Source organism: Neolamprologus brichardi, chromosome 16, assembly GCF_056152115.1.
Source record: "Neolamprologus brichardi isolate AB-2024 chromosome 16, ASM5615211v1, whole genome shotgun sequence".
NCBI classification, from domain to species: Eukaryota; Metazoa; Chordata; class Actinopteri; order Cichliformes; family Cichlidae; genus Neolamprologus; species Neolamprologus brichardi.
Genome location: NC_142119.1, coordinates 30565405 through 30592035, shown reverse-complemented (window position 1 = coordinate 30592035; position 26631 = coordinate 30565405). Strand labels below are relative to the sequence as shown.

General features: G+C 38.9%; 1 protein-coding gene across 2 annotated transcripts; it reads left to right on the top strand.

Annotated features, from left to right (window-relative positions):
- Positions 1 to 639: 639 nt before the first annotated feature.
- On the top strand, positions 640 to 14838 carry gmppaa (GDP-mannose pyrophosphorylase Aa). Of its 2 annotated transcripts, XM_087829802.1 has the most exons (13): positions 640 to 772; positions 2824 to 2921; positions 3136 to 3239; positions 4890 to 5082; positions 5255 to 5314; positions 5401 to 5531; positions 5678 to 5692; positions 10634 to 10768; positions 11099 to 11196; positions 11288 to 11334; positions 11859 to 11951; positions 13708 to 13876; positions 14234 to 14838. In XM_087829802.1, the coding sequence occupies exons 1-13, from the start codon at positions 733 to 735 to the stop codon at positions 14332 to 14334; spliced, it is 1284 nt and encodes a 427-aa protein (XP_087685928.1). In that variant the 5' UTR covers positions 640 to 732; the 3' UTR covers positions 14335 to 14838. The 2 variants fall into 2 exon arrangements, with proteins under 2 accessions (XP_087685928.1, XP_087685929.1); XM_087829803.1 differs by lacking the exon at positions 5678 to 5692.
- Positions 14839 to 26631: the final 11793 nt, after the last annotated feature.

The window sequence follows — 26631 nt, the reverse complement described above, 5'->3', positions numbered from 1 at the left end:
TGAAGTGGTTTGGACATGCGTAGAGGAGGGACAGGGGATATATATTGGACAAAGAGTGTTTTAAATTGTGCTGCCAGGCAGGAGGAAAAAAGGAAGACCATAGAAAAGGTTCATGGATGTACTGAAGGACATGCAGAGATTTGGTGTGATAAAACTGAATGCTCGAGATAAAGTGAGATGGAGGAAGATCCACTGTGACGACCTCTAAAGGAAGCACCTAGAAGAAGTGTGTTACATAAAATAAATATACAAACAAACAAACAAATAATGCAACAATATTAAAGCACAAAGAAGGAGTTTTAAGAAAAAAAAAGTTCAGATGTTTAGTTTGATGTATAGGAGACACATAAGGTACACAAGGTTTACTGAGCCTGGATATAATTTATATAAGCGTTTGCAGTGGTATTATAAATGATATATTTTTAGTATTTATAATATTTAGCATACTATAAATTAATAACATCATAATTGATGCAGTTAAACATAATCTTGAAATATTGTCGCACGTACACAAAGGCATATTCTGGTGATTTCAAAAAGAGCATTTGTAGTCCAAAGCTTTCAGGCGCTTGACTCCGTTTCACTCCGAACACTCTGGTCCGTGATTTCACGATAATCTCGTAACGTCACAATCAGGAAGTGAGTGCGGGAAATGCTCTCACAGCTGTTGCTTACTGCTGCAGATAGTTTCCAGCCAGGTCTTGCGTGTCACCAAACAGCGTTTCTGTCAAGATGTTGAAGGCGGTCATTTTAATCGGAGGTCCCCAGAAAGGTAACTCTTTTCCTTGGCGTGTTTTCAAAGTCATTAACGTGTGTTTAAAGCAAGGCTAGGCTGCTAATGGTAACAGGCTGGCTGAAGTTGTTTTTATCACTGACGTGTCACAACCAATACAGTCATTGGTCACAACGTGTCCCACGAACAAGAAGTAAAATCTTACCCATATAGCTTTTATACCCTAATATTTTATCACCACGTCTTGTAAACTATAGTCCAACCTGAGCACAGATTTTTTTTTGAAACCCCCCCCCCCCCCCCAAAACATTAGCTTGCCTTCCACTACTGATGCATTAATGTCATTCCTCTCAGCAAGCGTGACAGTTATTTATAGAAGAGTATTTTAGATTACTTATTCTATTAAAAAATAATTAGTAAAGATTAAATAATAAAGTTAACGGATGTGTAATGAAAGGTTCTATAGCTCGGCAAGATCGCCTGTCTTTTATTTTATACTTAGGAGAAACCAGCTACATACTTACAGCAGATACAATACTTTACTGTATCTGCTTTGTATTCTTATCTTTTTAACAACTGAGCCCTCATGATATGATTTGCTCAGACTTTTCCATTTACAAAACAGAAGATGGCATGCTTTGGAGGAACAGCCCAAAACAAATAATAAGATAAATAAAATAATACATAAAAAAAATAAATCAAGAAAGATTGAAAGACAAAATTATAGAAGAGGACTGACATGTAAAGCACACAGAACAGAAGCTCACAGAAGGCAGGCAAGAACAGAGTGATGATGACAGAATTGAGTGTGAGAGCATGGTGAAGGTGGAAGTGATGTGAAGAATAGACTACCAACTCAAGCACTTAGAACTGCAGGCAGATTAGTAAATGCAGATCTTCTCATGCATAAACTCCTTGTTGTATAGTGATGACACAACTGAGACCCTGAGATTATAATTATATTATAACAGTGGCATTAAAACAGCGAGTGTCTTTCCTCTGCTGAAAAAATATCCTTAGATCCCACTGTTTTATATAATTACAAGCCAATTTCCAAACTCCTGTTTATTTCTAAAAGCCTTGAGGAAGTTCTTGCTCATCAGTGTCTTCAGATTGTTGAAGGAAGAACATCTTAAAATAAGTTAAATAAATTTCAGTCGGGTTACCAACAAAACCACAGCACTGAAACACCTTTATTGGAGATTGCCAATGATATTCTTATGCACTAAGAGAAGGGTGAACATTCTATTTTAGTCTTGATTGACTTATCTGCAGCCTTTGTTCATGCTACTCTTATTAATAGACTACAAAACAGGCTGGCATCACTGGTACTGCTTTCAAATGGTTTTCTTTACACTTATTGAACAGATACCTCAGAATTCATATTAGTCAATGTATGTCCACCTCTGAACCCCTCAGGGCTCAGTTCTTGGACAATTTCTGTTTTCTTTATATACGTTACATGTGCTTCTGCTTAGTAGTTTAAGTGGATTCTCCTATCATTTTTTATGCAGATGACACATAATTGTACTTCTCTGTCAAGCCCAACAACCTCAAGAGCCCCTCCTACCTCAGCGAATGCTTGCATCTCAAAAGACACTTGTTTGTCTTTTTAATTCACCTCAGAACTGGTACAAAAATGAAACCTGCTATTCAGTCATCTAGAACGTCTAGTTACACCTTAGGAGTTAGAAAACCTGTCCGCCACTCTGACTTTAAAACTAGAGGTGACTGTGCTTTTTAGGTTGTTTTGCCTAAACTGTGCAACTGCCTTCCTCAGTCAATCAGGTTTGCTGACTCTATGACTCTAAAATTAGCTAAAAAGTAATTTTTAAAGGTTACCTTTCCCTTAAATTTTCCTCTTTATTTGCAACTATAGTAAAATTGTGTGTATGTGTGTATGTTTGAATGAATGTCTAATCATGTGGTTGATTGTGTCTGTTTGTCTTAATGTTAACTTGTATACCTATCTGCTATGTGTGAGTTTAATTTGAACTGTTAAGCACATTTAATCCTTTATTTTGAAAAGTGCTATACAAATAAAGTTGTTATTATTATTTTTCTTAAAATATCCAAACACTGTTTTTTAGGCACAAGATTCAGGCCACTGTCATTTGAAGTGCCCAAACCCCTGTTTCCAGTAGCTGGTGTTCCCATGCTTCAGCACCACATTGAAGCATGTGCCAAGGCAAGTTTCATTTTAAAGTATTGGATTGTCACTAGTTTTGAAATGTTGGCTCTTTTTCTTTTTTGTAAGAGCTTAGTAATTCTTAAAATACTAAAGCAACTGTCGCCTCATTAGTAGTTGGTGTTGGGAGTTTCTTGGCCTGTGTTTTGTGACAGACATCACCCACAATCACTCTAATGCTGATCCTTTTTGTTTTCTTTTTTTATATATATAGGTTCCAAACATGAAGGAGATTTTGCTCATTGGTTTTTATCAGCCAAATGAAGAACTGAATAGATTTCTGTTAAATGCACAGCAGGAGTTCAAAATTTCAATCAGGTAATCAGTGGAGCTGTTGGCTTTGCTTTTTTATAGAAAAATGTTTACATTTCCTAGGTATATCGATAGTAGCGACACGAGCTTGTGAGAATTAGGAGGATGTGATAGTTCAGTGTCAAGATTTATAAATACATTTTGTATACTAGAGATGGCACAATACCACTTTTTTATGTCCGATACCGATACCGATATCATAAATTTGGATATCTGCCGATACCGATATGAATCCGATATAGTGTGTTTTTTAATCAATTAAACGTTTTTTTAATATCTTGCTGCATTTTGTATAAGTTTATACTCAAGTTTAAATAAACAACAACACTAAAGCTATTCTGTTATACCTGTATGTAAAAAATACCCTGCGCCCAAAATATTTCATAGTTCAGCAAAACTGATCAATCTAATAAAGTTAAACCTGCTCCATCCTCCCTATTCTAGTATTTTAAAGAGTACTTAGCAGAAATATTAAGCAACCTAACTAATAGGGTTGCAAACTCCCAGCAAAAAAAAAATAGGGAATCATCCCCCACCTCCACCTCATGATGCTTAATCGATGTAATCAAATTTAATTTGATGCAGGGGGAAAATGCACAGAATTAAATTATTTTTCAAGAATAATTAAATAGATTCAACATCTTTGCAGACTTGCAGAATTCACAGATGGTACTTTCCCAAAGGAAAAAGTAGTATAGCTTACTAGGGTATATTAGACTTAACAGTTACTATATACAGTAAAGGACTTCTATACATTTTACATCAGATTAAAACTTTGGGTGTAAGAGTCAGATAATTATTTATTAAAAGCTCGACATTTTAAATGAGAATAAGAAAGAAAAGTATGTTTCCCTTTTCCCTGTTCATGCCCTGTCGGCCCCCCTGGCTAAACTTTGCTAGATCCGCCCCTGCACAGTTACAGCCGTCAGCTACGTAGAAAAAGATCCTGGTCTAGAAAGTAATATTAAATAAATTCTAACAACAGCTTATCAAGCTTAAACGTGCTGCTGTTGTTCAGCCGCTGGTTTCCTCTTTCTGGTGAGAAGTGGGCCAAAAACAAAGCAGAGAGACGGACTTGCAACAGAAAAGCCGATCAGCTGATCATTGATCAGTTTCATGATTGAAGTAGCAGCAGGAGAGAGAGAGAGAGAGAGAGGCAGTCGCTCCATATATCGGTTGTTAAGCTTAAGGTGGGAATGCTTTACAGACATTCAGAGATGAACTTACACACTTGCTTTACTTCTCTCTGGGAAAACTTCCTCGGAGATGAAATGCTGGTTTGGTAGCGACGCTACAAATACACACAGCCGCTCAATCACGTGATGCATACTGCTGCAACGTGCTACGGTTATGAGCCGAGTTACGCCCTGTAGCAAGTTTTGTGAGGTGCTTTTTTGATATTTAATGGATCGGATTACATTTTTTATTTCTCACCGATATCCGATCCAGTAATTTGGGTCAGTATCGGACCGATACCGATACGTAATATCGGATCTGTCCATCTCTATTGTATACGACACAAACCAGAACACCATTTTGATTCTGTTTGTCTTTAGTTATTCTTTTTTGTGGTAAATGTAATACTTTACTTGCCATTGTGTACACCCATTGCTGAATACCTGTAGATATTTCACTCTTCTTAACTCTTCACCACAGGTACTTGCAGGAGTATGCAGCCCTGGGCACTGGAGGGGGCATCTATCACTTCAGAGATCAGATTGTCTCTGGCAGTCCAGAGGCTTTCTTTGTACTGAATGCTGATGTTTGTTCAGCATTTCCTCTTACAGAGATGCTCAGCTTTCAGAAAGAACACGGAGAACCAAACAGCTTTGTTATCCTTGGGACAACGGTAAAACGTTATAATTAGTTTCTGGAACGTGAACTGTAGTGAAAGTAAAACTAGATTTACTTGATTGGTTTTTCTTTGACTTTTTGACTACAATTAAAATGGTTATATTAGATCTTTTCGCTTTATAGAATTTGAGATTATGCTAAATTATATTGACATTTTCTCTAATTAGGCAAACAGAAAGCAATCCATGAATTATGGCTGTATTGTGGAACACGAAGAATCGAACGAGGTATTTAACCATTTGGTCTTCCTAGACAGTTACTCTGTACTTCTGAAACTTAAAATTATGATTAATCTTTCTTTCTTGATATGTAGGTCTTGCATTATGTGGAAAAGCCAAGCACATTTGTGAGTGACATCATCAACTGTGGTATATACCTCTTTAACCCAAACATCTTCCAACATATTGGCGCAGTCTTTCAGAAGAACCAGCAGGACATGTTACTGTGAGTCGTAGCTCTCCCACTTGTTGGTATGCGCGTGGGAATGTGTGTGAATACCATTTATTCCATTTCTTTGTTTCTCTTCATTTGTCTTTTTTCCTTCCTTTCTCCTCCCTGCCATGTTTTCTGTCTCTTCATACAATCATCAGATATCCCTATGATGGGTAAGTGGGTATGATTAGGTTGCATGGTGTGGTTTTAGAGCACTTAGTGTATGGGGTGAGAATTCCTTGTGAATGCTACTTGTATCACTTTTCTGTGCACAGTGACATGGAAACAATATTTTTTTGTTTCTTAGATTTCATGGTCTGACATTTTGAGCACTGTTTACATTCAGTTCAGTTTTGTTTAGCTTAACACAAAGACTGGAAACTGGTAAAACAGCTCTTTGGATTTCTAGGTGAAAAAATGTCACCTAGTAGGAAACGTTTCTCCAGTAGGACTTTTCAGTAGTGATGTGCGATACCACTGATTTCCTTTCCGATCCGATACCAAGTAATATTCAGGGTGATATCAACGATACTGATCCGATACCGATACTTTGTACAAAAACGTATTTTATTTATTGTATCTCAAATTATAGCGTCATAATGATTACAGGACATCAGATTACTTGTTCTTATCACTTAATAATGCAGAGTTCATCATATAGAAATAAAAAAACTGAAGTTGTGCTATTTGAACACCTTGTCTGCCTGCAGCACTAAAGGACTCCGTGAGAGACGTCTGTCTCGCCCTAGCAGCACCTGTCCCTGTCCTCCTCTTCACTTCGCCTCAACATACGCTTGTCATATTCTGTGATATGATTTACTCTGAGGTGTTTGACAAGGTTAGTGATGTTGCCACAACCATACATGCCAACCCTCCCGATTTTTCCGGGAGAATCCCGGAGCCACCATTCTCCCGAATTTCCACCTGGACAACAAAATTAAAAAAACCATATCGCAGAATTCATAGCGCGGCCCAGCCAATTCGCTACTCGGGTTAAACATGATATATAAGTCACTTTGATAACTTAAAAATGTTATTGTTTGGCTTTTTTAGTGTTTTATTTGTTCGTGAGTAAATCGGTTTGGCTGAGATTAAATTTATTAGATTAGATTAAATTAAATGTAACTTTATTGATCCATCGGGTGGGTTCCTCCGGGGTTTTCACACAGCTGAATAAACATCAAACAGAAAACTAATTAAAGAAAGTGTGAGACGGTCGAGAGTTTACGCCAGCGCCCGGTTATATTTTAGATAGGAAGGAGCAGACGGCAGTTTCACTCCATCGAGGGAGCTCGTGACGTACTACCCGGCTTTCTTTAGACCGCGAAGGCCGGGTCCTCAGGTGGAAGCAGCCTCTGAATTTGGACACCCCCGCTGTTTCCGGGCCGGCCAATAATAACGGTGACATTTAACGTATTTTATCCGATAAATAAACACTGTAAAATGTATTTATCACCCCCCCCCCCCCAACAGCCCTTTTGAATGTCTCCCTAATTCTGAGGTCTCAAGGTTGGGAAAGTTTGGCCACAACTCCTCACTCTTGGAGTGAGGAGTTGCCACATTTTTGCCACATGTATCGCAAACCACGTCTCAGCTGTTTGCGGAGGTAAAATAGTCCCCACAATTACGCTCAGCCATTGTTGTGAGTGCGCGCGCCAAGGGGCTGCGAGACATTTATACAGCCGTATTTCGCACATGACTATGAAAGGCGGAAGAGGAAGTAGTTCCTTTGAATGTAGACAATCCGAATGTTATAGTTTCTTTCCACTGTGTTCCTGTTAATGATAAACTACAAATTAACCCTAAATTACTAAAATATCGATATTTTAATGTGAGAATCGATTCTAGAACATAAATGACTGGTATCGGAGGAATCGATATTTCAGGATCGATCCGCACATCACTACTTTTCAGTCTGTACACAAGCCATAATTTAAACTCAGTTTACCATTGTTCTGTTGGTGTACCCAGGTTTTACTAATGACGTCCTAGCTGGACTATTTTAAGAAATAAATAAGATTATGCTTTGTGAAACAGCTCAAGATGTTGAAAATTAACTAAAAGTATCAACAGCTATAATGTTACGTCAAAGATGTCTCTGTATTGTATTTAAAAGATATCTAGTAATGTTAGAATGCCAACCAGCTTATTGTTTGCTTATCGTCGTTGCAGTCGTGTTGTCACATGACAACTGTAACATCACCACAGCGCCATCCCCACCCACCTTGAGTATACTTGATTATACTTTCCACTTCTGCAAGTCTGCTAGGGCATGCTCAGGTCAAAGTAGTGCAGATTTTGTCATTAGACAGTGAGTGCGATGGGTCTGTGCGGCCTTCTGTGTGTCTGCCTGTTGTTCACGACCATGCCAAGTCATCCACGGAGATTTTACATTATAGTACGCCAACTACTCATGAGCTGCAGGCTTCAAAGAGGTATAACAGGAATCACTACTCAGCTGTCAGATCTCCTGCTGTCCATGTCGGTGTCTGCAGCGAAGTATAAACGAGCCTTTATACTGACACTGAGCGCATGCCAGACTTGCTGCATTCTTCTGCTGAAATATGCGTGTCACCACTCAGATAAAACCCTCTGCATCAGCACTGCTATAAGAGTAGAAGAAATTGAAACCAGAAAAAAAAAAGCAACACAAAGTTTTCTTCATAAAGTCTTATCTTTTGAGCCTTTTGCAGCATCTCCCCTTGTATAATCTGGGAAACCCTGAGCACCTGATATACTGATATATCACTGATCGAACACTCGTGTCTTCCAACTCTTCAATCCAACTGTGCCACCCATGGCGAGTTACAAAAAGTCAAAAGGGGCACAAAAAACTGAAATGACTCAGGCCGGCAGTTGTGATATCGCTTTTCAGGATGGTGACAAGAGCAGGTATAAATAGGCTTTTAGTCTGGCCTGTGTAATACCACATTTCACCTCTAGATAGGATAGTAAATTCATCTAGCTTCTGTTCTGCCCATATTTTTCCCTACTGTCTTTGACCTCTAGTCAGTCATGTTGAAGGACTAGCAGGCAGTGAACGAACCAGTAAACACAGTAAACTGAAGCTCTTGGCAAGAGCAAGATTAACAGGAGCCAAGATTTTGCTGCTGCTGACTTCAGTATGTCCTAGAGATTAAAGAAGCTTAACTAGCTTCAGATCAGGAGGTCCCATTGCCTGCTTTTATGAAACATCGCTAACCCCTCTAGTGTAGAGCACTACATAAAGCATCTGTAATGGAGGATAATGTTCATATTTAATAAGAATGGTTATTCAGTCCTCTTACTTTTTCCAGGAGTAATTGCAAATTTATAGAGTATAGACAAAATGCAATTCACATCCATATGCGTAGGTTTAAAGAAACATCTACGCTATCGTAACCTGCTCTTCTGAGGAACTGCATTTTGAAATGGTCTGTTTATTTTTTTTAAAGAGGCTCAACACATTTAGTTGTCTCTATAGTTTCTGCTGAATAAGCTAGAAAAAAAACTATAATCGAGATAGTGAAGCTTCACGTCAAACTGATACAGATGTCTCGCTTTGCTCATCGCTTCACTAGAGGACTTGCTTTTTTAAAAAATATAATAATATGCATGTGGACTGAGTGTACCCTGCTATTTAAATGGTAAATGGTAAATGGCCTGTATTTATATAGCGCTTTACTAGTCCCTAAGGACCCCAAAGCGCTTTACATATCCAGTCATCCACCCATTCACACACACACACACACACACTGGTGATGGCAGCTACATTGTAGCCACAGCCACCCTGGGGCGCACTGACAGAGGCCAGGCTGCCGGACACTGGCGCCACCGGGCCCTCTGACCACCACCAGTAGGCAACGGGTGAAGTGTCTTGCCCAAGGACACAACGACCGAGACTGTCCAAGCCGGGGCTCGAACTGGCAACCTTCCGATTGCAAGGCGAACTCCCAACTCTTGAGCCACGATCGCCCAGACACAGAAGATACAATAAAACATGGGATCAATATATGTTTTTTAAAAATACAATCTTTGACACTTTTTCAGTTTGTTTTCACGGTACAGTAGCTGACCTAACAAATACCACACCAAGGACACTTGAAATATATTACAACAGGTCAAACCGCGCTTTGCATAATTCACCTGCTAACATCAATAGCACTTAAATCAAGCTGGGCACTGAATCAGCAAAATTGTTGAACACATCAGAGATACTTGATAGAAATAAGAAGGCTTTTACTGCAGTCTCTCGGGGACCGCTTCGCCTCTAACCACACCCCCTCCTTCTTGGTAAAACTTCGATTATGGGTGCAATCCTTTAAAATATTCTTTTCATCAATATTTAACACTCTGTTTCATCTCAGGGCTCTCACAATACACTATGCCAGAGACCCTGATTAGTATGGAACACATAGTCTCTTCTACTTAAGTTTTGGATCACAACTAGGTAATCAGCTTTGGTTTCAGCCCAGCACTGACACCATCAAAGAGAACAGTGATGCATTTTAACTCGGTGTTCTCATTTGACTCTGCAGGCTGGATAGTAGGGCAATAAATTCATGTTTTCTGAAGAGACTTTAGAGGTAATGGGAACCGCTGGGTTGTTGTTGTTTTTTTGGGGTTTTTTTGTACACTAAATATTTGAAGAATCTCAATAGCTACTCAAGAACGGGAGGAGTGAAAGGGAAAACGGGATGTAATTCACATTTCTTTATTCACCTTTGGCAAGAAAAAGGAACGTGATAAACTTCACATTTTGTATATGTGAATTGTTTATTTGATGTTTGGAGAGAAAGCTGAACCTGATCATTAACGACCAACCCTGGTTATAAATAGGTGTGCTTGGTCTACGCTGCAACATTGGCATGCAAGTCATCAGTTTTCGTCTTGGTGAGCAGGCAAGGCTTGGCCACAGCTTTAGGTTATGAATTCTGGAAAACTTGTCATCTCATGTTTTTCAAAATTCAGAAAATATACGGTTTCAGCTGACACTCGAAAAATAAAGTTTCGTTCAGTTTAGGGTAGTTTATGCCGATTCTGTCTTGAATTTAATTCCAGCCTCAAGCTTTGTGCACAATATTTTAAAAAATGGGATTTGTAACTCTGTGCGACTGATGATCTATTTCTGGCAGAGAGGAGCCAACCAACGGCTGGCACCGAGCTGAGGCCATCAGGCTGGAGCAGGACATTTTCACTGCCCTGGCAGGACAGGGAAAACTCTACGTATATAAAACCCTCAGCTTCTGGAGCCAGATTAAATCTGCAGGGTGAGTGAATGGGTCATAAATGGTGTCGCATTCAAGATAGCATAAATTTGATACTGCAACCCTGAATGTCAAAGAATATGGGAGACACTGGACTTGCATACATATTGGTTCCAAACCTTGTTGAAGTACAACTTATTTCTTTTGACACAGAGAGTAAGTTTTTATAGTTGTTTATACAGTCCATGTAGACTCACCAAGGCAGTCTTTGTGCAGTGTGATTACGCTATAAGCTGTACAAAAATGTACAAAAAAATTACCACCTTAAATGAAGAGACTCTTGATTTATACTTGTTTCTTTATTTTATTTCTTTGACTTTTTTTCCCCCTCAGGTCTGCAATTTATGCCAGTCGATTGTACCTCAACCAGTATCACACAACTCATCCTGAAAGACTGGCGTCAAATAAGGAGGGAGGCCCCAAAATAACTGGTACAATTTATTAACTTCCTGTATCTTTTTTTTCTTCCTCATAATAAAACAAACGAATCTATTTAGACTCGCTTTCTTTTCCGTTCTCCAGGTAATGTCTATATTCATCCTACAGCTAATATTGATCCCACAGCTGTGGTAAGGGTTTTCCTTTGTTGTATTGCAATATGCTTTAAATAGAAATGCCATGTCTTGTTAACAGCAGAGCCTCATATTAATTTTTTTGTACTGCATTCAACTCTAAAAAAGAGAAGGATGTGCTTTTAGATCATAGGTGTCAAACTCTGGCCCGCGGGCCACATTTGGCCCACAGCCTAATTACATTTGGCCCGCGAAGCCATACCAAATTACTATTGGAGCTGGCCTACTGGTATTATACAGCTAATATATATATTGTTTAGTATTAAGCTTTGCTTGTTCCATATTCAGTTTTTCAGCAAAACTTGTTTGAGTCCATAAGAAAAGATTCATTCTTAAATCTGGAGGAAGATTTTTTTTTTCCAATAAATATTAATGTTAGCCCGCGACCAGTTTTGAATTTTGGCCCACTGTGTATTTGAGTTTGACACTCCTGTTTTAGATGGTCTGATAAGTTAATTTGGGGTTACTAGTTGAAATGGTACAGATATTATCTCATGCAGTAATTTATTTTCTCTTTGCAGTTGGGTCCCAACGTTTCCATCGGCACTGGAGTGACTATTGGCGCTGGTGTCAGAGTTCGAGAATCTATCATCCTCCATGGTGCAAATTTACAGGTGACTGCCTCTGAATATAAAGTACACTGTTAGAAAAAAATCATGCTTGATATCGATACTGATATGGACTGGGTAATGTGTTAGGAATGAAAGGATGACAGGTTGGAAATGAAAGTGATCACCTTACAGAGGGTTGTATTCAAAGACACCTGAAAGTCAGAAGTGGAAAAAATGACGTGACAGTCTATTTTGCTGAAATTTCATTGCAGCAACTCAAAATGGTACTCAGTAGTTCATGTGGCCCCGCGTGCTTGTATGCATGTCTGGCAATACGGGCGCATGTTCCTGATGATGAGGCAGCTGGTATCCAGGGGGATATCCTCCCACATCTGGACCTCAGCGTCACTGAGCTCCGGGACAGTCTGAGGTTCCATGCGGCATCGAATGGACCGAAACATGATTGGATTTAGGTTGGGCGATCATGGGGGCCAGTCGGTGGTATGACCTCCTTCATTCTTTAGAAACTGCCTGCATACAAACTGCCACATGAGGCCATTCATTGTTGTGCACCTTCTCCTCATTGCACAAAGGAGCAGATGCCGGTGCTGCTGATGGATTAGGAAGCTTCTACGACCCTGTTCAGCTCTCCTTGAGTAACTGTCTATCTCCTCCATGCTCTTGAGGCCCTGCTCATAGACAAAGCAAACCTTTTAGTAATTGCATGTCTTGATGTGACTTCCTGAGGGAGTTGGACTATCTATGCAACCCCTGTAGGGTCCAGGTATCACCTCATGCTACCAGTGGTGACACTGACGCTACCTGAATACAAAACTACAGTGAAAAAATAGGAAGTAAGGATGTTGTTTCATCACTGCTTCTTTTCTAGTGCACCTGTTGTTAATTTCATTAAGACGAAAGCACCTGAAACTGATTAACAACCCTCTCTGCTACTTAACTGACCAGATCAATATTCCAGAAGTTTAACTGACTTGATGCTCTGATTTAAAAGCGTTCCTTTAAAGTTGAGCAGTGTAATTTCCAATTCCCTGCTCAACTTGCTTCACTTCATCAGACATCATGTCTTGCTTGGCATTATACTAAACATCAAACTAATTGACATGGAAGTGAATTTATCTGAAGTGATCAGCTTTATATTTTATTAGTCATTTTATCCACACTTCAGCTGTGACCTCTCTGAAATTTATCTTTACTCATCTGTCAGACTAGAAATATTGTCGCATGCAACTCACACAAAGATGTCATTTTTAACGATTTTGAGGCCTGAATAATTGAATCCCACACCTCCAGCAATGACTGGCAGCCTTTTAAAATGAATTTATAGTGCTGGTGACTTATTGTTTTCATTGCGCATTGCCTAGAAGAACAATTTGTAATGTAAGCAATACTTACAAATCATCACTACCTGTTGTAATACTCACTGCTTTTTTCCTCTCTTCATGTTTGAACAATATCTAATGGAGGAGTGATGCTTAAAGTGGAGTTTCAGGGCTTCCAGGGACTAATGACCTATAGCCAAGGGTTCTGCAAAATAATCAAGTGTAAGATGGGGACCACATAGGAAAAGAAAAAGAGCATATTCCACCCTCTATTATTATCTCTGAGAGCCAATAGAATCACTGAATTGATTGTTACACACTATGGTCAGGTATCCTTGGAATACGTGACATCATATCCCCCGTCTCCCCCAGAATTTGGAACACCTGTATTAAAGCAGATGTGGAGACTTGAAACACAACAATTACCTGCTGAAGGCTTCCCAATTTTTCACTAACTTCCTTTCCCCCCCTTCCACAAGGATCACTGCTGTGTTTTGAACAGCATTGTGGGATGGGATAGTACCATTGGCAAGTGGGCAAGAGTAGAGGGAACCCCAAGTGACCCAAATCCAAATGATCCCTATGCAAAGATCGACAGCGAGACACTCTTCAGAGAAGGAAAACTCACGCCCTCAATTACAATTCTAGGTAAGCCTGCTCCGACTTGAAAATATATATCTGTTCAAGTATTGTGTTCGGTGTATTGTTCTGAGAAATGAAAAGTTATTGGAAAGAAACCAATACCTAAGGCCCAGTTCCTGCATGTATTTGAATAGTTATTTAAGATATTTGTGAATAAGCTTGTAAATCACAGGTAAGGCACTTTGAATTAGGTGGTATGCAAATTAAAATTCTCTAATTGTCACAGTTGTTTTTACATTTCAGTAAACTGTGGCTAAAAAGAGCTACACAAATAACGTTAGGGAGTGATGTGAGAGTCAGAACAGCAATAAACTGTCTTTGTCCTTTGCAGAGACTTAATACTGCCTTGCTTTGTCTCCTCAGGTTGTAACGTGACGATCCCCTCTGAGGTGATTATACTGAACTCAATTGTCCTCCCACATAAAGACCTCAACCGCGGCTTCAAAAACCAAATTATTCTCTAGTTAATCTTCCTCACGCTTCTGTCCACTTATTGTCACCGATGAAGGATGCTGCTGCCCAACTGCTGGCTCTGTCTCTGAGTTACTGTATATAAGATGTCAGAAATGAATATATGGAAGATTCATTTCATAGTTTTGAAATAGTTTTTTTTTTATATATATTTGTCCTCGAGCCTTTATGCAACATTGAGTGTCAGCAACATTAGAGAGAGGCTAATCATGCATGTTGATTCACCTTGAAAGGTTCCGTCATGCCAGAGGTTTTATATTGTTTTTACTTATCAAATTTACCGAACTGTAAAATTACCGCAGACACTAATGTAATGTATGTAGTTGGATTTAATATGATGTAAAAATGAAATAATAAAAAAAAAAAGAGTTTATAGATAACACATATTCTGTTTCTCAAGGGCATCCTTGACAAACGTGAACTGTTACTTCAACATGAGACGGGAAATTATTGGAAAATAAAAATCACTGGCTACCAACTGTGGTTAATTTTAAGAAGTGATTATTTTTCTGGAGCGCTGATTAAAACCTTTTAGCAGCTTCATTGTTAGTCTAAAGAATTGTCTGCCATCAAAATAAATCAGCAGACTTGAGATTTACATTGCAATCAAGCAATGTTGCCTTTGGAAATGTGAATTTTGTGGGAGTGGGGTGCTTCTCCCAGCAACACGAGATACTTAAATTGTGCAATCACTGAAGAAACTCTTCCAGTTTATGTATACAGCACATTAACATTTACTTATTAGGCACCCATGATCACTTCGGTACTTTTGCTTTAATTATTACAATGAGAGTGTCTATCGAGAAAGTCTAAACTCTGATACTGGAAGTTCTTTATAATATATTTTAATCAAATCTGTTTTGCACATTTGAGCATACATTTTTTTCAGTCATGGTGGGTTGGTGTCAGGTTTTACATGCTTTTCACTGTTAATTCAGGTGCCTTAGAGCTTCAAAAGACTGAGCCCAGTTGATGATTATCCCACCAAGAGGATAAAAACACTATAATGAGGCCCTGTAGCCTGGGATGAGGCAAATCTCCACGTTCCCCAGATGAAAGGCAGTCCTAAAATTCATTAGATCAAATAGGTTTTCCACTCCCATAACAGTAAAAAATTACAATTTATTTACGCAGAGAAGTACTCGCAGTTATAGAAGTAGTAGAACTAGTATGGCTAAATTGCAGTATTACTTACCAAACATCTAACAGCATGCTTGTCCAGCTTTTCTTTTTTCATTCGGCCTTTGGGGAGAAATGGTTTGTGTGTGAGCAGGGAAGCCATGTTTACAACATGTGTAAAATATACAGGACAGAGTGACAGAAACCATCAGGTGGGAAAGGCAGCAGAGGTGACATGTGACAAATCCTCCCTGCTCGGGCTAAATGAAGAGCATTTCAGTGTGGTGAGTCAGAGAGCATAGTGTGTGTGCTCATCTTTTTCAGTCACCATAGATTTTTAGAAGTGGGTATTTAAACTCCTCTGCTCTTATGTCTTTGTTGCCTGTATGTTATAATTATTGTCATCACCACTGTAACCTCCACTTGTTGCAAATGAATACTGATTCCAAGATTGTTTGTTCTTCTAGATAGATAGATGGATGGATGAACATTTCATTATCAGGAAAACAATAATGTTTGCTGAAGAGCTGCTGTATATATCGTAGTTGGTCATCCTCTTCATTTTCATGCCAGCTTTTGTTACTAGCTGCTTCCACAATCTGACCAGCCACTCTCGTGCTACATGTTGTGGTTAACAGTTGGGTAGTACAGTGTGTCTTTAGCAAATAAAGCATGAGGAAAGCTTAAGTGTCTCTATTAGCCTTTAGAAAGTCTCCACTGTATTGTATTGTACTGGGTAAAATGCAGAACTTGATTCATGAATCACGACTTGTGTCTATTACAGACATGTGAGGTATTCATATAAGGTGATACTCTAATCTAAACAGATGACACTAAGTAGATCAATTACAATTAACTAGATGCTTACACATCAATTTTAAACAAATTGCTTTTTATTTAAATAATACATTTTTGAAGCTAATGATTCACAACTTCCACAGTTCTGACTGTTTCTATTAGAGGCCAGGTTAGTGAAGTGCTTGTCTCCTTGTCAAGATCCATTGAGCAGCCATTGATCTGCTGGCTGGTGACATCCAATTCTAGTGCCTCACTTCCTGCCAGTTTGAGACTAGACTCGTGTGTGTCCTGCGTGTGCTTCAGTGCTTACGATGCTGAATGTTTCTCGCTGCTGAGCTCTTTGAACCATATTTCATTTCCAGTGACCCCTTCAAAAAGTGAGAGTCGAATCTTCCAGTTTTTCAGGGCAGCCCTTCCTTGAAAGACCACGATACGCTGTATTCAGTAAAGGTTCGCACGAATTTAATTGTTATAATATGACTTAAATTAACTTGGGTGAGTGATGAAACGTTTCTCCCACTGAAAATGCTCCGTCCAGATGAACAGAATCAACTTTTTGGGACTTAGATTAATGTTTATTTGTGTCTTAAGCAAACTCTTTGCAGCTTTAGATCGGGACTCACTGAAATTGCTCATACATGTCTTTGTGGACCTTACTTTGTGCACTGATATGCAGACATGTTGGAACAGCAAGTGGTCATCTCCAAACGTCAACAAAGTTGGGAGCATGAAATTGTCTAAACAACAACAAACACCTTGATATGCTGAAGCATTAAAGAGTTCCTTTTAGTGGAACTAGAGGGCCCAGGGATGCAAAATGTAGCTCAGCATAGGCAGAAAACTGCATTAGCCTCTATTAATATAACAAGCCCAAGTTTCAGATGCAATTGAAATGGATAACATAAGCCCCAGGTTTTAATAATATGTAATATGTGATGATGTATGACAGTAATAATAGCCAAAATAATAAAAATATAATTCCCACAAGCTGTAGTATTTTTTCCAATCTTGGTAGCAAGGAGGTATGCAAAGACAATGGCAACGATGCATGTCACATTCTGCATGTTTCTTCACGTACACATCAGCATTAACATCAACATACACATTACAAAGGTTTGATTTTGAAAAAGCAAAACTACCAACTGAGATGATGGCCCGTAACCTTAGTGGACAAACTTAATGTCCACTGATATGAAAGAATAAACAATGAAATCAGCTTCACTGGTCATTGTTTGCTTTCAGATACTCTGAATGTGTGTAGGAGGGCTAACAGTGGAAGCTAGACCAACTTTGGGCAAAGGTCCAGGGAAGTTTCCACTTGAGAGGACAGGTGAAGGGTTTGCATGTGAGTACACTGAAAGGAAGATGCCTAACAGAAGCCTAAAGGATTGACAAATGAGCTGTCAAATAGAAACTGACATCTCACGGTGCTCAAATTCATACGGTAAAGAAAAACAGGATTTGGCTGTGATGCATTGCCGGTGAATGCTAATGTTTTGCTAAACTGTGCTCTGAGAACATCCAAGCCCACCAGTTCCCCGAAGAGGTGTAAAGGGGGCATTTTTGTTCTTACTCAGCAGACGTGCTGTGTTGTAGAAATCTTTTGTTTTTGACTTTGAAAAATGCATAAAATGCATTGTAAAACAAACCAAAACATAACAGAAAACCAGACAATAAACTTGTCTCAACCCTCAAGATTTAAAGTTACATTTTGTACAAATTTTACAGCATTTGTTTTCAACCCCTTGTGGAAACTGATTTGATATCTTTTTTTTCCTCTTATGAATAAAATGTTGCTTCTCCTGTTGAACAACCAGACATATACTATAAATCCTCTCTTATCTTTTATGTGTTAGGCATATTTTCCCTTTTGCACACACAGGAGGACAGCTTGTTTAATGCAGAAAAACTAATAAAATACTGTACACTGCAAAAACAAAAATGAATGTGGATAATATTATACCATATACATGACATCCAACTTACAGAGTCTTGAACAAGTGAAATGATCATTTCATATTCTTACTTTATTTTTTCAGAACGATTTTTCAAGATGTGTCCTTGAAGGTGCCTTAACAAATACACACAAGCTGCTCATTTCAGCCTCTGCAGGGCACACTGAGTCAGGATTTAGCAAGATAAATACAGCCTCTATAGATTTTTGCTCAAATGTTGACAGTCTGACTAATATGGCTGTGATTCATACCTTCATGGCACCACATAACAGTATTTTTCTTTTGAAATCTGCCTGGTTGTCACAGTGATTCCACTCCACCAGTTGACAGCTTTAACTGGACTTTAAATGTAGCTTTTAGATACTGCTCTGAAAACACAAATTCAACAAAGTTGCTCTGCAGTTCGATGATGTTTACAGTTCCATTTGTGTTTTTCTTTTCTCTGTATGCTTTGTGAAGTTTAATACAGAGAGGTTGAGCCAAGTCCGAATCCCTACATTGAAACAGTCTTAGTTCCACTTCTCTCACCAGGCTGAACTTTCATAAACTTGGCTGCTGTCTCTCCAGCAAAGGATTTACCACAATGTCTGAAATGAAATAAAATTGCAATTGCATAAACTCCCCACCCCCCTTTTTAGAGTACACTTTTGTGAAATGCTTTTATTGCAATGCACAGACACTGCATTAGTTAACCTTTCTTCAAAGTACTGTTGAGGATCTCTTTATAATTGAATAAAAGAAATTCTGAGATACTGACAACAGCAAATCAAATGCAAAACCACAATGATACTCATTTGACAAGTGGAAGTAGACAATAGACTGTACATAAAAGATGGACATAGCTTCTGGCTGTCAAGCAACTTAAGTTTAACAATCCTTTCATTGGCCGACAGAGGGCAACAGCTGTGGTTGATTAAACATGTCTAGTTGTGGAAAAAAACTGATTGCTCCCCTGCTGTTAATATCGACTTTCAGGTTTCAGCCATTATGTTAATTATAGAGTGAAAAAGAAGGATAAAGTATGGTATGGTGGTGGTCAGAGGGCCCGGTGGCGCCAGTGTCTGGCAGCCTCGCCTCTGTCAGTGCGCCCCAGGGTGGCTGTGGCTACAATGTAGTGTGTGAATGTGTGTGTGAATGGGTGGATGACTGGATATGTAAAGCGCTTTGGGGTCCTTAGCGACTAGTAAAGCGCTATACAAATACAGGCCATTTACCATTTACCATACCAGTACAGTTGGGCTGGTTTGAGTATTTAAAAAACTGCAAATCTCCTGAAATTTTCGCACAAAACCATTTCTACGGTTCACAAAGAATGACATGAAAGAGAGAAAATATTCAGTAAGCAGCAGTTCTCTTGGTCAGAGGTCAGAAGAGAATGACCAGACTTCTTTGAGCTCATAGAAGGGAACAGCAGCTCAAATAACCACTTGTTGTTGTTGATGTGGTGGATTTTTGTCAGGGATGTGTAACTAGGAAATCTGTAGCAACTGTGTGGTGAAGCATGTCAACATGGACCAAAATCTCTGAGGAATCTTACCAGCACCTTGCTGAAACTATACTACGAAGATCTCTCAAGACAAAAGGGGGTCCAACCTCGTTCTAGTAAGACACACCTAACAAACTGGCTGCTGAGTACAACTACTGATCACATGACTAAGTTGCAACACGCATAAACTAAACAAAACAGGTAAAACGATTGAGCCCTCTGGGACCCCGAATGCCATGATAGCAGCTAATGAAGTAAAATTGTTAATAGTAACTGTAAATACTCTGTTTGATATGTAGGATGAGAACAGTTTCAGCACCTTTCCACTAACATCAGCCTCATTTCTAAGTCTTTTGAGGAGAATTGTATGGTCAGCTGTGTCAGATGCTGCAGTCAGCTCTAGTAAAATAAGAACAGTAAAACTACCTGAGTCTGCACTCTTTAAAATGCCACAACCCTAAGTAAAAAGGGGTGTTTTTTTCTAAAGCGTCAACGTCGTTGGTTTCGTTTATCTCTAAAAGGTAAAAGAGATAATCGGTAAAAAAGAATTTTTGAAAGTAGAGGTAATTTGGAGATTGGACAGTAGTTATGAGGAAGAGTTGGGTCTAAATCTGTTTCCTTTCAAAGAAGCTGAATACTGTTAAAATAGTCTGGGACATACCTGTATAAAATAGACTCCTTTATAATGTTGTGATGCCCAATTTGCATGTTGTTAATTATGCTGGACTCAGTGTCCTTCAGTAGGGATAGAAATGAGCCATTGGGACCCAGTGATACCTTAAAGCTTTCCAGCAAAACCTTTCTGAGTCTGCAGTGAAGGTGCCACAGACCGCAGGACTGAAAATAAGAAGACCCTCATATAAAGTCAGTGGACTCTCTCCACCTCCACTTGCTCTTACATTCTCCACGATGACAGCTGCTGCAACCCTTTTGCCCAAATCTTGTTTAAATTCACTTACTCTCAAGAAAAAACCAACATCTTTCCTTTTTTTCTCTATTTTTTACTCATGTTCTCTTATCTGTTTGATAGAAAATAATAAACTGTAATATAATGTCACAGAATTTGTGTTCCAGCTATTTTGGCAGCGTACCTATAACAGGCTGCCTGCCTCAGTTCTGAAGGAATATCCACATCTACGTGTGGCCAAGTTTCAGTTTCAACTTTACAACAGCTTTGGCAGTGACTGATTTCATCAGCAGCCATTTGTGCTTCCTGAGCTCCAGCTCAGCATTAAGCTTCTGGGTATCTTTAAAAAAAAAGAAACCCAAACAAACCCACACCTCTGAGCTCTTAGCAGAGAGAAAAAAGTCACTAAATACAGTAAAGGTAAAATGGATGAGTTCAGTGAAATAGTTATTTTTCTTAGAAGCAGTGAAGTAAGTGAGGCACCTTGTCCCACAGCAGTGGTCTTCTGTTTGACTTTGCTGTTAAGGTGTACTGTTAATTAGTCCACCCCAAGTCCTCCCTCCCTTATTTTGTTCCTTTAAGCAATAGTTTGCTAATATTACATCATTTAATTACTGGAAAAGGTTTCTGGTAGAACGTCCTTATGTGTCTCTATGAACTGTGCTGCCCTATATCAATGGATTTCTAATACACTGAGCTGTTCTTACTGATGTTGTGAATTTTCCCTTAATTAACATAAGTTTTAGGTCAGGCAAGGTTGGACTAATATATTTCAAGCAAGACGGCAACAAAATCATTATCTAGTCATGCTATCTATTCATGCTCAAAAAGTATCTTGAATTTTTACTATTTTTTCTATTTATTATCTATTTTCTGTAGCATACTGATGTGATGTGGCGTTAAACAAACATAAAAACAATCCTGCAAATAGCTTATGCAGTAGCTCTACATACAGACAAAGGCCAAAGCCTCTTCCTGAAGATATTTTCTCTCACTGTATAAGTTCTGTAGAGGTAACAATCACTAACATATTTTCCTCTTGTTTGATATTATGGCCCTAGCAGACCTGCAGTGGTTTCACTTGTGTGGGTGTGTGGTATTGCTCTCTCCTTCTTGTCACAGACACCAGCCTCTTTCTTCTGGAGATGAAATGTGCACACCTGAAGCTTCACTCAGCAATCAGCTCTTGTAGTTAAGCAGAGGAAGAGGACTCGGTAAAAAGTCTTTTCTCTGTCTGTGTTGAGCGCTCCTTTTTCCCTCCCTCTTCTTATTGACTTGTTCCCAGCTTCTGAGTTTTATTGTACCATTTCTTTCTGTTCTTGGTTGTAATATTGACTTGGCTTTCTTCTTGAGTTTAATTATTAATAATAATCCTCTGTTTTGTTCCCAGTTCTAGCTTCCTGCCTCTTTCTCCTGGACACATATACTGTTACTTCCCCACAACCCCTAGACTGAGGAAGGTAACACTACACTATAGCAGGAAAGAAGGAAGGAAGAAGAACGTTTGACCACAACAAAGTGACTGATTGACTTTTCTTTAATCCAAGTGCAAAATCCCATTCTCTAACATTGGAATTTTTAAATCCCACCAGCCGGCTAGCTGCAGTGTTCCTGATTCAGTCTCTGCTTTGCTTCGTTATGTTTGCACTTATATACAAATCTGCATTACTGCACACTAAGGACTTTTCAAAAGCCACGGTCACACGAGGTAATGTGCTCGCCCACTCGTCATGTTCACTGAAGACAAATAAATGGCTGAGTAGAGTATCAGCTGGAAGGCTCCCAAACACCAGCCTTTCTGTGTATACCCCTTTTTAAAAATTTGCAGCATAATGTACACTATAAAGTTGAATAATTAAGAGTATAAAATGACATTTTCTTCCAATTGTGAACTCAAAGTCAGAAAAGGACTTTGAGGGTAAGGATGATAAATCTGGGTTGTCATCTTAAAAAGTGGAATTTTGGTATCTCAGAGATGTGCCTGAGGATGTGGATTAGTGGCACACAAGCTGCAAATCTCACAGGACCCTGACCTGCCATATCCCTAAAACCTTCGCCCTTTCTCACTGAAAGTGATTTCAATACCTGCTGTCGTTGCTTCCCATATTAAAAAGCTGCCAAACCAGCCCAGTTTTTCTAAGAAATGGGGCGCAGTAAACTTTTATCCCACACTGATAAATGAAGGTCTTACCTGGCAGGTGTTATTTGGTAGAAACTGCTAGCCCCGTTCTACTCAGTTGAGTACTAATTAATTGTACATGGTTTATGTGACGTTAGAGGACTACATGTGCAGTCTTGCTGAGAGACTAATCCAAGTGCAGGCAAACATGAAAGCATAGATACATACATGCTTATGAGTAACCACTGACAGTTGCTGGAGAGTAGAAGGGCCAAGCAGCTATGCAGCCAAGAGAAGGCTTTATAATGTGGGGCTGGAAAGCTTCTTGATTTATGCAGTTTGGTAGATGGTCCAAATGTATCCTCCTGCAATATTTATTAGACATGCACACCATCACTCTCCATTCTGACTGCAATAGTGGTGGGTGGACAGAACACTATGCATAACATTGCATAATGTAAGGCTGTCACATACTAATGGAGGATGGCAGTGTGATTATTTGCATCATTTCCATAAAATCATAATTTTGCACATTCTGTACATCTAAGATTAAAGCATCTGAGAAACACCCTGTCCTGGGGGTGGGGTATTTGCTTCTGCTGTGCTGGCAGCAGCTGTCAGACAGCTCCTGCATTAAAATAGACTTATGTATATTGATGCCTTGTCAAAGTATAGTTATGTTCAGTAACACATCAGCTTCCCTTCATCTGAGTTAGCTGGTTACCAAACTAGAGCAAAACACATGTTGTGCAGTTGGAACAATGTGTCCCATGCAGTTGTCTACTGGTAGAAGTGAGCGATTAAACAAAAGATGTTATCTTTGATCTTCCATTATGTTCAAAACAAGCTGAAAATGAACCTATAAGTGGTTACAGAATAAGATATGACTACCTCTGAGACTAGAAAGAGATTTGAAAAACAAAGAAACATCTTCTTGAAGGCTGGTTAACTTCAAACATTCAGAATTTTGTTTTTTGCACTAAAATATGCTAAAACAATGCTAAATCTACATTCACTTTTAAGTTGTCTCTGTAGAAATTATACTATTTGAAAACTGCAAAATAGTTTTTTCCCCCACAGCTCTCCAGATCTCAGGTTCTTGAAATGTGGCTGAGACAACGATCAGTGCACACACACAAACACATGCACACACAATAAAAGTAGTAACAAAATTTCCTTCCTGTCATTGATGTGAACACCTGTTCCCTAAACTGGGATTTCTGTTCAAAATTAATCTTCTCAAAGGTGAAGTTAAAGGGTGCGTTTCTTTGTCCCCAGTAGAGGGCACTGTGGATATTCATTAAGGCCGGGCATGTCTCTCGTGTGTGTGTCTGTGTGTGACCACCCAATGATTACAGTGTTTGAGCAAAGCTGTGTAGACTTTGTGAGACTGAGTACTTTTAGTGTTCTCCCTACACCTGTAAGTCCAGGAAAAACACATAAAAATAATAAAGATCATATTTTTTTTAAAGATCACAAAACTGATCTATGGAACCTTTGTCTCAAATCAAAGCTGTGATCCCACCACTGGATTTAGATACATGAATGAGCCTAAAAGTAGGTGTTAATATGGTCCAAATGTATAAGAATATTCTGGAACATTTGAATGCATTAATATAAATCTACCTACTGTCATGCAAATGAGAAACGATACCTAAGAGAAGAAGAATGACTTTAAATCTTGCAGGTGAGGCTCCTTGGCCACTTTCATCAACGAGTCTCTATAATGTTGTCCTTTTGAATGAAGTAATGGACAGAATTATATTAATGAATGCTTTTATCCTTTGTGTAAAGTCATTTCTCATTCATCTTTCTTTTTACCCATCTTTTCCTATCACTCCTGACTCTTTTCTATTGTATATGAACGTAGAAATATAGATTTACTACTGGCCTTCCCTCCAGTGTCTTCATCTGTCTGTTCCTGTTTATGCAATCCTTTTGTTATTATAGAAATAGAGGTTTGCTCACTAAATTAAATGCAGAGGCTTAATGATTTTTTTAAGTGTCATTCTGATGGGGAGAGTCATGCAGAATCTGTTCTGCTCCTGGCTTTACAAAACATCGTTTATAAAACACTCAAAATTATCAGCAGACAATAATAAGACAGTGGATTAACTTGGCACATTCATTTAAATGAAATGGGGTTTATCTATGGAAGACATTATTTGTGGCAAAGCTGACATTGCTATTAATTGTCCTCTTTACTACAATTACTGTCAGTTTTGAGAGAAAAAAATATTTATGTTGTAGGAGAAAATTGTAAACTGGATATCAGAAAATTGGCAATGGAAGGGCAAATAATGTTGGCATTATATTACTAAGATTAATCTGAAATTGTTTTTCTATTAACTCTTGTATGCAGAATCCTTAAAGTGGAAGAAATATAACCTATGTAATATACACACGGCACAAACTAAATGTATTTGGATTCACTGGATTCCAAACATTACATTATACTGCATTATGTTTAATTGAACGTTTTTCCCTTTTCTGCAACTGGACCTTTTATGGGTTATGCTTATAGCTGCACACAAAGGTCCAGGACTGGGTGTTAATAGCAATGCTGACTACTGATGGGGCAGAAGGAGGTCACCATCATGTTTACTGGTGTGATTCTATGGAATGGGTCCACCAGCAAGTCCTGTATAATCAGAACTTAACCTGTTTAACATGTTTAATTAAACTCTTTATATATGGGTCCCTAATGAGTAACGCCTCAACCAGAAGATCCTTGGGCAAGGGTTGCCTATAGGTAACTATTCCTGATTTGGTCTTTTAAGTCTCTCGCCCTCAGCACTGGAACTCCTGGCTGGACTTTCTCAGGGTAGTTAACTCTGTAGGTTCTTTAAAATTACCAAACAGCATTTGCTGGATCAGCTATACACAGCCAGGACTCAAACCCTGGATGCATGCTGCCTACATCCCTTCACCACTGCTGTTCTTTAACTTGTAAAATATACTGAGAAATTCTTAGAATTAGAGAAATCTTTTTCTAATCTAAGAGTCTAATTGCTCAGGCTGGCAGCCTTGTAATTATCCATAGTGGTAATGTTTTTTTCTTTTTCAGAGGTTCATCGATTCAAAAGCACTAAGGTGTACAGAGCAGTCAGGACACTGACTGCACACAGCAACATTCAGCTCTGTTAGTATCATAAAGAACAGATTATAAAAGCTGTAAGTAGCAGATTGTGATAAAATGTTGTTCAGCTTGGCAGCCCAGCAGCCGCTCGGTGAGTCATTCTTTTACCTGAAAACATTTTCTATTAATTCCCGACTAACACATTGCTGCAGGTGACAGTTGATGACAGCCTACACTTGTAGTATTTGCCATAATTCTAAAGAACAACAAAGGTTTTTTTGGCCTGTCTCTACAATTGATGGCATGTGAAATAAATGAACAGAACTAATTCAAATATTGTGGTGATGCTTGTTAAGCAAACAGTGGGATGTAAAACAATATTGTATGCATTTCTTTGGTATTGCCTGCAGCTGCTCAGTCTTCGACTTTTTCTGCTTATTATCTTTAGTATTATGCACAGCCAAAGTGCAGCTATGCACACACTAACCACTTTTTTAGGTACTTTTTAGGTAGGAACTGTTCAACTACTAGTTAACACGAAGATCCAGTGAAGAGCAGTTCTTGTCATCCAAGTCACTCAGCGCTCCATCCAAGCCTCACTCTTCATCTTCGCCACCACCAGCGCTTAGACTCTGGGGGTGTCCCGTCCTAAATCCTATAACCACTTAGCCCTGCCATGATGGGTCATCAGAGTCTAATTACCAAATAAATTCATTAATTTTTCTATCTCAATAAAACATATGGAGTTCTTCCAAATGTTCTCTGCTTATTGAAATGACACTGCTTATTTTTCATCACATGGTTTATGTATAAAATGAACCATGATT

Bases quoted from the DNA above. Each gene is read 5' to 3' on its own strand.
- gmppaa (XM_087829802.1), top strand. From the start codon at position 733: ATGTTGAAGGCGGTCATTTTAATCGGAGGTCCCCAGAAAG. The intron at 773-2,823 runs GTAACTCTTTTC...ACTGTTTTTTAG, and splicing joins AATCGGAGGTCCCCAGAAAG to GCACAAGATTCAGGCCACTG. The intron at 11,335-11,858 runs GTAAGGGTTTTC...TTCTCTTTGCAG, and splicing joins ATATTGATCCCACAGCTGTG to TTGGGTCCCAACGTTTCCAT.